The 11,035-nt window shown below is 35.2% G+C and overlaps 2 protein-coding genes across 2 annotated transcripts; one reads left to right on the forward strand and one right to left on the reverse strand.

Moving 5' to 3' along the window:
• Positions 1-5: 5 nt before the first annotated feature.
• LOC135798452 (cilia- and flagella-associated protein 45-like) lies at positions 6-2,485 on the reverse strand. Its single transcript, XM_065311304.1, has 6 exons — positions 2,337-2,485; positions 1,414-2,281; positions 1,179-1,352; positions 977-1,129; positions 690-922; positions 6-575 (listed from the first exon to the last, which is right to left on the reverse strand). Exons 1-6 carry the CDS (start codon positions 2,375-2,377, stop codon positions 497-499), a joined length of 1,548 nt encoding a protein of 515 aa, XP_065167376.1. The 5' UTR covers positions 2,378-2,485; the 3' UTR covers positions 6-496.
• A 209-nt stretch (positions 2,486-2,694) lies between these two features.
• On the forward strand, positions 2,695-3,492 carry LOC135799066 (small ribosomal subunit protein uS10-like). The gene is made up of 2 exons (XM_065312076.1): positions 2,695-2,855; positions 3,059-3,492. The coding sequence occupies exons 1-2, from the start codon at positions 2,853-2,855 to the stop codon at positions 3,419-3,421; spliced, it is 366 nt and encodes a 121-aa protein (XP_065168148.1). The 5' UTR covers positions 2,695-2,852; the 3' UTR covers positions 3,422-3,492.
• Positions 3,493-11,035: the final 7,543 nt, after the last annotated feature.

Genomic DNA, 11,035 nt, shown 5'->3' on the forward strand with positions numbered 1-11,035 from the left:
CGATGTGTTTGTATTTGTTTGATTTATTATGCACTTGCAGTTTTATCTTTATATAATTATCGTGTGCCCAATATTGAAAAACAATAGTGTGTACTCTTTCTAGGAAGTTTTAATTCAAGCGTAACAATGTTTATCGCTTGCTTATTAGTAAGTAATCGATCTGTTAATTTAAATCCTGCCTCTAGTACGTTTGCAATAATATGATCGTTATTTAATTATCAGTTGTTGATATTGTTGCAGGCCTGGAAGTGTCTCGACGCTTTTTTTTATTTTACATTTTTTCTTGTTTATTTTGTGTATTAATTATTGCGTTATTAGCACTTTCTATTTATAGTTGTTTTTCATTAAAAAATTTATTTGAAAAAAATTCTTTGCCTTTAGATTAATTCTTATTGAAGAAGAAAATGTTTGTTACTTTTTTTGTGTCTTTTATAATTGGATTAGTTAGGAATTTGGTTTTTGGTCGAATTATTTGTTTCTTGCCGTATCGGGATGCTCACAGGAGGTGTGCTTTGATCTTCTTCTCGGCCTGACGTCTGATGTCCTGAATCGTCCGTTCCGGGATGCTGCTCTCACTGAAAACAGAATATATTTTTGCACTATGATCGTTTTTTGGACAAAATGCAGTTTTGCAATAAATGACTGACCATTTTTAAATTTTATGCACTTTTACGTAATATGAAACTTACCCGAGTGCATTTAGTTTGCGTTCTAAAGTTTCCAATAAGTCCACCTTGCGCAGCTCGTCCTCAAGACGCATGGCTTCGCCTTCTTCCATTTTAAGCCGTCTTCGATCAATGCGTTGCTTTTCTTTAAAGTTAACTTGTTTTAAAAGCTCGCGGCGATTCTGCTCGGCTTTGAGTTTATCTTCCTTGCGTTTTTCTATCTCGCGTTCGTACTGTTTGCGTTGTATCTTACAAACCTGCAAATATACTTGCATTAGTAAATTAATTCAACAAAATTCAATAACAAATACATTAGAAAATTGTTCCTGGTCTCTGGCGATCTCCAATGCCTGAGCTTCTCTAATGTCATCAATCTGTTTCTGGCGTTCGATGCGCAGTTTCTCAATGCCTTCTTTTCGTTTAATCGCTTTTTCTTTTTCATTCTTACGCCAGTCACGCTCTGCCTATAAAAATTAACTTAGAATCAAAGTTGTTGATTTTTAAATATAATACCTCTTCATGTAATCGAAAGACATTCATTTCCTCCCTTTTAATCGCCAACAATTCGCTTTCTCTGACTTTTTCGCCAAGCCGTTGAATGTCTGAATCTTTACATTGTTTTAATATGGCTTGTTGCTGTTTCCGTTCCTCTTCCTCTTTTTCCTTTTGCTCCATAAATTGTTTTAACTAAAATATTAAATAATTATATAATAATGATAATAAACATAGTTTTCCAACAATTATTTACGCGAAGATCTATCATTCGCTCCTCTTCTTCCTTCATTTGCTTAAACTTTGTTGCAGATTCGTTTGCTTTACGCAAATCTTCCCTGGTTTGCTCTTGTTTCTTTTTCTTTTCCTGAATTTCTTCCAGTTGTGCCTTTTGGAACGCAATCAGTAATTTGTTGCTAGTTCTTGCTTCTTCCTCACGTTTTTCGCGATCTATGAGTGCATGAATTTCGTTCACTTTCAATTGTTCTTTTACCTGACCAACAAATTGACGATTACGCAGTTCGATTTCTTTCTGCTTTTCTTTTTCTTCCTGCATGGCACGTTGTCTTTCCTGTTCCATCATCAAATCTAAACGACGTTCTTCATCTTCGAGTTCTTTCGCTATAATCTTTTTCTCCGCAATTTGAGCTTCTCGAATTGCCAAACATTTACTAGCTAATATAATTCCATTCAAAGTTTTTACTTCGTCTTCTTGCTCTTGTCGCAGTTCTCGTGCACGTTGTAACATGTACTGATTCTTTTTGGTAGCTTCCATTTCTGCTTCATCTAAGATTGAGCCTTTTTCCGGTGCTTTATTATGTAACTTTCGTAGCAGTTCTTTTCGTTTATCTGAATCAACATGTTGCTGCTTTTTCCTTTGTTCTGCTTCCTTAAGGAGCGCGTTTCTTTCCTCGTTTGATAATACTTTCGCTTGTTTTTTAAGACGTTCGAAATCTTTCTTTTCTAAGATGCCAGGAATGGCGAGTGGCTCTCGACTTGGAATGATAATGCTTTCACATTTTCCGGTTCCGGAAACTAAGGTAATCTGTGGTTTACCTTCTTTTGCAGTTGGAGGATGATAGTGAATAGGAACACTATTTACTGTATGGTTGCATTCTTCAATACTAAAGTTATTAAAATAAAATTATTTGCTTTAAAAAAAGTTATCGTAAATATTACGTGTGGTCTCCTTTGGCGCGTATTTTTCTTCGAGCCATCATTGCAATTGAAAATAAGGGTATATTTTATATTTTGTAGAAAGCGTTTATAAAAATTGTAGAAAATTGATTATTTGCTGTATACAGTCTGACTTTTTCCGTCAAATTATCTTGTTTATTCGTTGTTATGGCAACTATTGCGTTTGTTTGATCGAATACAACAGGTAAAAGCATAGGTATAATTAAAATATAATATGTGAATATGAAAATTAATATTTATTGCTGTGTAACATAAATATTCATTAAAAATGATTGATATCCAAAATTTAAAATTATTATGCTTGGTTGTATAGTTCCTTTTATAGTTTCTTTATGTTGGTAATGGTGCACGAAGATTCCCGAAGCGTCAAAACAAGCAACTCTGCCATTTTGTTCGTGGCTTGATCCGTGCACGCCGTTTCTGGTTCAGCGCTGATCAAATTCGCTCGAAATATTTGATTATCTCGACCAGAAGCGTTTCATTTGTTTTGAATCAACAATGGTAAGCTTATAATTGTGTTATTTATTAGTTTTGACCAGTTATTCCATGTATAAACAATGTTTTCTGTTAACATTTTGCGTATATAACCTCAAATACGTGGATCAGTTAGCTTCGAGATTTAATTTTTAAAATTTGCTTATAACTACTTAACCAGCTATATTCAATTTAAGTGTTTTGTTTATAATTAATTAATTTGCTTATAGGCAACCATGAAGGCAGAGAATCCGGAAAAGCCTGGCCAAGAGTCGGCACCTATCCATCGCATCCGCATCACGCTGACCTCTTGCAACGTGCGCTCTTTGGAGAAGGTCTGCAGCGACCTTATCCTCGGCGCCAAGAAGCAAAAGCTCCGTGTCAAGGGCCCCATTCGCATGCCGACCAAGACGCTTAGAATCACCACTCGCAAAACACCTTGTGGTGAAGGTTCCAAGACCTGGGATCGCTTCCGTATGTTGATCCACAAGCGCGTCATTGATCTTCACTCTCCTTCCGAGATTGTGAAGCAGATCACCTCAATTTCCATTGAACCTGGTGTAGAGGTTGAGGTCACCATTGCTGATTCTTAAACTGTTTATGTTTAAGCAAGTTTTGTTTTTCTACATGTATGATAGAAAATAAAGAAAAAAAAAACTGAAAATATTATCTATTGCATTATTTTAGCGTTTTCGGGAAGTTTTATAAAGAGAATTGCTATAAAGATGTTTTTTTGACATTGTATTTAGCAAAATATTTTAAATCAATAAAACTAATTTTTGTCTGTTTTAGGGTTCTGGAGGCTGTACAGAACCTAGCAGGAGAGTCATTCTTGCATTAATTTGTAAGTATTGAAAATGTTTATTATATTCATATCTTAGTTTTGTATCAAAAGAGGAAGACATAAAAATGGCATATTTGTGTTTTAAGGCTACTGGATGCGATTTCGCAGCGTGGTCATACTTACATTATATTGTAAGTATGGAAATTTATTATTTTTAAAACTTGCTTTTCACTTAACTTTACTTTGAGTCATTTTGTTAAAATTGCTTTGGTAGTTGCTCTATAATAGCTATATTGCAGTTTTCTGTTACGTTTGGCGTAGTTAGTTCCGCGAAAGCTAGATGGTGCTGGCGTACTTTACCGTCGATTAGTTTAAATTCTCACACCTAGGTTGCGCTAGTGTCGTTGGTTTTGTTTTTATTAACTTTTTAATCAATGTAGCGTTTAATTTATCTGAATAACACGTGTTTTAGTTGTTTGTGTTTTACTTTTATTTGATTTGTTTTATTAAAACACAATTCGTATATTCTATTTAACTTCTTTTTCTTGTAATTTAACCGGTACAATTTATTTGTTTTTCTAATAAATGACTCGCATCATAGTTGGAGTGAATCGTATAAATTTATCCTTGGTTCTCATTTTGACGTTTTCTGATATAGTATTAAATTACGTTTAATTTTAAGTAATACTAACAGTAGCGAAATTTGAACATGTGCATTTTAAAATAGAAACATTTAATCGATATTATTCCACATCCTTAAGTGCCGGGATGTGCTCTTAAATGGGTCTCTAATTTTATCAATTTTGGTCATTTTTGAAAAGTTATGGTGAAAAAACGTCTGTATCTCGCGTTTTCCTGCCTCGATTTTAATTCTATTTTTTTCAGATAGTGTCAGTAAGTGCCCTTAAATCAGTCAGAACTTTTATTAATTTTGGTCGGTATTAAACATTTGGGTGACAAATGGGCCTAGAGATTAAAGATTAATGAGTGTGTTAGTAGTAACAAAACTGGCGCTGCTATGCTTTCAGTTTAGGTTCACGCGATGTTTGTATATATTTTTTTACGTGTTCAGCCAGCGTATCGCAATACTGATAGTGACCGCGTGTAGCCGACGTTAGCTGTGTGCAGTTCAGTGCACATTCAGTGTAATTCCGGCCAACGAGTGGATCGCACGTGTTCATCGCGACTAGTTTTGGTTTCTTCAGAACATAATTAAGTACATCGATTAATATTTAATAAAGAATAGGCGACATGCCCTAGAATCGGACGTGATCGTGGTTTCACAAGTGTGATGGGATGCGTTCATTTTCGGTTCACGCGTGTGTCGTTCCGTCGGCTGACAGTTATTTTCTTGCACCTAACTATAACTTGGATTTAAAATTAATTCCTGTAAATAGACAACGTTAGTGCTCTGAGAAGAAGTTTGTGAGTGCACGAACCATGGAGTTTACATTATGACGGTAGTGTTCGAGATGCGCGTATTTCAAGGCAAGTCTTTACTGCTACGGGATTTGATACCGTCGATATTTCTTAAAAAAAAAATGTATTGTTAAATATAATCAATAAAAAACGATTTAAAATTTAATCGCATTCACATTTCTTTGTGATATCCTCTTTATCGTTTCCAGGATAAGCGTCTTACATCATATTGCGTATGAATCTTGTGTGCGTGAAACGTGTACAACATAGCTAAGGCTTGTTGTTGTTTTTAAAAAGTTGAATAAAGTAGAAACATAAATATAAGAATCAAATATTAATGATAAAAACACTCGGTGTTCGAGTGGAGACGTGCACCTGCTGGCATGCTAGCAGTCATGGATCGAATCTCAGGTATGGAAGGCATTTTTCTCAAATATAAAAATATCAGGTGTAATTTGGGTTGCATATATGAATTGCAACGAAATATAAGAGAAATTGAAATACAAGTGAAGGCAATACGAGAAGTAAGAAAGTAAGAAAGGAGAAACGAGAACAGAGAAATAGAAGAAGGAGTGAGTAGTAAAGAACAGGAGAAGATTGAAGGAAGAGAACAGAGAACAGAGTAGAGAAGAGGAAGAGATAGAGGAAAGAGAACAGAGGAGGATCAGATTTTTAAATTTTTTGGCACGTGTCGTTATAAGACAGTCTACGGTCGATCTCCCAGAGCGCCTCCGGCGCTCTGGTCGATCGCCCACTGCTTCGATCCGTCCATTGCTCCCGGCCCATCCTACAGCTACGATGTCTCTGCGCTTCATCCCCGAAATTATCAGGCATATCAACAATTTTTATGGTGGGGGATCACCCCCAGAGAGAGGGAACTCCTTATAAGGGCAATCCTTATAAGACTTGTAAAAATATTTCTAAGTTTTATGTCGCCTCAGGAGAGGTGACACTTATAAATATTCTTACAAGTTCTGACCTGTAGCTGAAATGAAAGATGGAGCACACAAATCATACAGGTTACCTTAACAATTTTTATAGAGGGGATCATCCCCTGAGAGAGGGAACTCTCTTAGAGACCTGTACCTGAAATGATAGAAGGGGTACATTCAAAGCATAAGACATACTATTTCTAAACATTTCTTTATTAATAAACACAATGTAATATAATACAAGATTAGTACCTTAACAATTTTTATAGTGGGAACATCCTCTGAGAGAGGGAACTCTATTAGAGACCTGTACCTGCCGTGATAGAAGGGGTACGCACAAATCGAAGATGTAAATATATCTTACTATTTATTTATTTACAATAGAATACAAGTTTATATTTTACAAGTCAACAGAATACGTGCCGCCATATTGATGCAGAACTTACGACCTGCATAGTCGCGCACATGCAAACAAGTACTACTTTGTAAAGTTCTACCGGGATAATGAAATTAACAAATAGCCTATTTTCTATGTGATTGAAAATGAAAACCAATATACAGGGTGTTACAAAAGAAAATTTACAACGCAAACAAAAAACTATCACTATCACTACAAACGTCGCTCCTTTTCTCTAGACGATCGGGGAAACTAATATACATGGTGTTTCAGAAAGAAAATTTAAAGTGCAAAATGGAAAATCCTAAAAACAACAGTTGAAGCAAAATTTTCGCGGACACAAAAGAAAACTAATATACAGGGTGTACCAGAAAGAAAATCCCAAGTTCAAAACAATGAACATTCAAAACTCACAAATAAAGACAATCTTCTACGTGCGGTTAGGAAAACTAATATACAGGGTGTTACAAAAAGAAAATTTTCGAAACTACAAAGATAATCAATATTCACATCATGACACGGGAAATTTATATAGAAACAACATTATTTTAATATAAATTAAAAGATTTCACCCGAAAATGATCGGGAAATTAAGCAAAAAGGTGCTAGAAAAGAAAACAATTACATTTTAATATATTGTGAATATATATTTATTAATTAATTAAACCGACAGGTAAAACATCATCATAAATTGATAGAATATCCGGTGGAAAACATCTAAATCAACAGACGGCAAGCGACGGCGCGTGGCATTACTGTCTTTAAATACGATAAAAATAACTAGGTAATTCTTTGTAAATATTAAGATATACGGAGACTACAAAAACGAAGAACTATTCACCGTACAAGATTTTATTACGTCAACAAGAGACTTCTTAATTTAATGATGCTAACAAGTGCAATTCGATTAAAAACGTTCACGTGTTTAGCGAAAGGATGACCGAGCCGACGGCCGACGGCAAACTGAGCGCGATCGACCACATGAATATTGTCATTTTAATAATCTACAGATTATTTTTAAAACCGTCATGGTATTAATTAAATCATGCATGTTATTTTCGGAAACGGGACTAATAATTCTGATAGGAATGGAACCACGTGTTTGTACGTGTTTGTAATTCCTCAAATGGAATAATCAAATTAAGTTACACCGCCTTAAGTTTCCATGAAAAATATTTATTACACACGTACCTTTGCATTGATGAGGAAATTCTATATCCTGTAATATATTCTACCAACTAAAAACTCGCGTAGGGATTGACAAACACTTATTTCTTAGTTAAGAAGATTCTAACCACGACAAATCATTAAACAAAACAGCCGCACATGCCCGTCCCGAATATTTTGATGATGGCCGAAAGAATACACGTCGATTAATCCAATTAAAACCTCAAAACGCGTGGCGATTAGAGGGACACGACTGCGGACCACGCGGTATAACGACTGCGAACTACGCGGTGTAACGACTGCCGTGTGCGCTGCGCGTTGGTACAAGGCAGGTATGTCGCGATAATACGCGTCAGTCGAACAAAAAAGTTGTTTATAACAAACGTAGTGGTAAACCCGTAGTTGAGAAGACCAAACTAAAATTTCACAATGTTGAAATAACCTATAAGTGTACGAGTACGAGTACACAAGTGCGTATACACACAACTATCATTATAACTCGCGTTACGGAATATTCTCGCAATAAATTTCGATACAGGGAAATAAAGAATTAAATTCTGCAACTGGGAAAATTATTCCGAACTAAGTTTGAGACCGTGTTCGCGAGTTATAACAAGAAAACTACAATTCCTAGCGCAACGAGTACCAGTACAAGTGCGTATACACACAACTATCATTATAACTCGCGTTACGGAATTTCCTCGCAATAAATTTGGATACAGGGAAATAAAGAATTAAATTCCGCATCTGCGAAAATTATTCTAAACTAAGTTTGAGACCGCGTTCGCGAGTTATAACCAGAAAACTACAATTCCTAGCGCAACAAGTACAAATGCGTATACACACAACTATCATTATAACTCGCGTTACGGAATTTTCTCGCAATAAATTTTGATACAGGGAAATAAAGAATTAAATTCTGCATCTTGAAAAATTATTCCGCACTAATTTTGAGACCGCGTTCGCAGGTTATAGCAAGAAAACTACAATTCCTAGCGCGACAAGTACAAATGCGTATACACACAACTATCATTATAACTCGCGTTACGGAATTTTCTCGCAATAAATTTTAATACAGGAAAATACAGAATTGAATTCTGCATCTGGGAAAATTATTCTGAACTTATTGTGATACCGCGTTCGCGTGTTATTCTAAAAAAACTATAATTCCTAGCGCAACGAGTACTACGGCGCACACACACAACTTTCAATATAGCTCGCGTTTCGGAATTTTGCCGCAATAAATTTTAATATAAGGAAATACAGAATTAAAGTCTGCATCTGGGAAAATTATTCCGAACTTATTGTGACATCGCGTTCGTGTGTTATACTAAAAAAACTACAATTTCTAGCGCATCGAGTACTACCGCGCACACACTCATCTTTCAATATAATTCGCATTACGGAATACGGTGCTCTGAACACGAGTCACTTCTACCGCTACCCTCATACGGTGCCCTGATTCCTAGCGCAACGAGTATTACGGCGCACACATACAACTTTCAACATAACTTGCGTTACGGAATTTTCTTGCATTAAATTACAGAACAGAGAGAAACAGAATTAAATTCTGCATCTGGGAAAATTATTCCGAACTTATTGTGATACCACGTTCGCGTGTTATTCCAAAAAAACTACAATTCCTAGCGCAACGAGCATTACAGCGCACACAATAAAATGTAAATTAAAAAAATGTAAAATTAAAAAAAGAAAAGGTAGGAAAGCCAGAGTGATAGATAAATAAAACATCAATATGAATTTTATTGCGATCCTAAAATTTTCTTTACGACGGGTTCTTCAGATACGCCACAAGCCAGACCAAATGTGTCGGCCGACGGCAAGTCATGTACACACACGGGAAGAAATTTAAATTGTCTATTAAAACACGTCTCCGCGAATGAAGCATTATGACATCAAAAGAAAATGCAAGCTAAGAAAAATGCACGCTATTAAATCGATGATTGACATGGAAAAAGCAAAGTCTGCAGCGAAACCGAAGACGCATTCGACGGCACGCGTCAATTTTGAGTTATTACGGTACTCACGTTACATGTGATTTAAGACAAAAAATGTAATTAATTATGATTTAATAAAGTTTATAAACTTACCAGTGTGTCGGATAAGAAAGTACTGAAACAAACAAAAGCACGTGTGTGAGAATTCGCACTATGATGCTCACTTCTTTAAATCCGTTCCGTCGCATAATGAATATGCACTATTTTAACCGACATTATTCCCGCGATATCCTGTCAAAGACAGACGTTAATTACACTAACTCAAAACTATTCATAGGATACATATTCCTATTTTAAATTCTCAGCATCAAAGTAATCCAATAGCCGACGGACCACATAGATGAAGTACAAGTTGTATTATCATTTTACCCGGAACTCATCTTTCGCAAAACACTATACACGTCTATTGTTATTAAGTGCTGATATTTATGCCGATTTTTAATTAATAAATAATAACAGTAGTTAATGTTTTGTAGTTTATGTAATCGAAATGTATAAAAGGAAGATGCCGACCGGCGTGTAGGTAAGAACAAACTGAAATGGTCGAACGTTCGTAGCGTGAATGCAACATTGCGCGCCTTTATCGCGATAAAAAAGTTGTTTATACACAAACCCCGATAAGTGCGTAGAATTGAAATCAAAACATTTCTGATGTGCCCGAAAATAAAATATAATATAATGTTTCACATCAGTTATAAATTTCGACGCAACTTTACAAAGAGGATAAAAACTATTGCTCCAACGGATCCCGAGATACAGCCAAATTTCCATCGAGTGTTTCAAAAATTCATGAAAATCGTGAAAGTTTACTATGATTATCATGTTTTTTTGTGTCACAACCCGTATTTGGGGGTGACAAATTTCCGATTACTTTTACTTACATGGTAGCTCTTGTATTTCCTAATTGAGGACTAACAAGTTCTAGACCAAATTTGAGTTCAGTAAGTCTGACGTTCGATAAACCAATTACCAATATCACTTTTTAGTACTTTTAGTGGCGTCTTTTTCACCTTTTACTATTGGAAATATAATTATTTTCTATTTTTCTCTGATAGGGAAATTTCCAGTCTTTTATAATCAGCAAAATGTTGGTTGCTATCTCTTTTAGTTTAAGAGATATTAATTATCGAAAATCGTCGATAAAAATTATCAAGCACCCCCCCTTGACAATTTTTTCTTAAGAATAAAAATTTCATCTCTCAGATTTCCGTTTTAACTATCCTATCTTATAGAAAATAGTCCGTAGATTAAGATGCTGCGATCGGATCTTAATTATCTCTTTTCGTTTACGAGATATTCGCGATTGAATAAAAAGGGCAAATATTGAAAAATGTCACTTTTTAGCACTTTCAGTGGCGTTTTTTGACCTTTTACTGTTTGAAATATAATTATTTTATATTTTTATCTGATAAAGAATTATCCAGTCTTTCATAATCAGCAAAATGTTGGTTGCTATCTCTTTTAGTTTAAGAGATATTAATGATCTAAATCGC

This window comes from Atheta coriaria, unplaced genomic scaffold (assembly GCF_025399875.1).
Source record: "Atheta coriaria isolate IRGN ID8LTWV9N9 unplaced genomic scaffold, Caltech_Dcor_3.1 hic_scaffold_9_pilon, whole genome shotgun sequence".
Classification (NCBI taxonomy): Eukaryota; Metazoa; Arthropoda; class Insecta; order Coleoptera; family Staphylinidae; genus Dalotia; species Dalotia coriaria.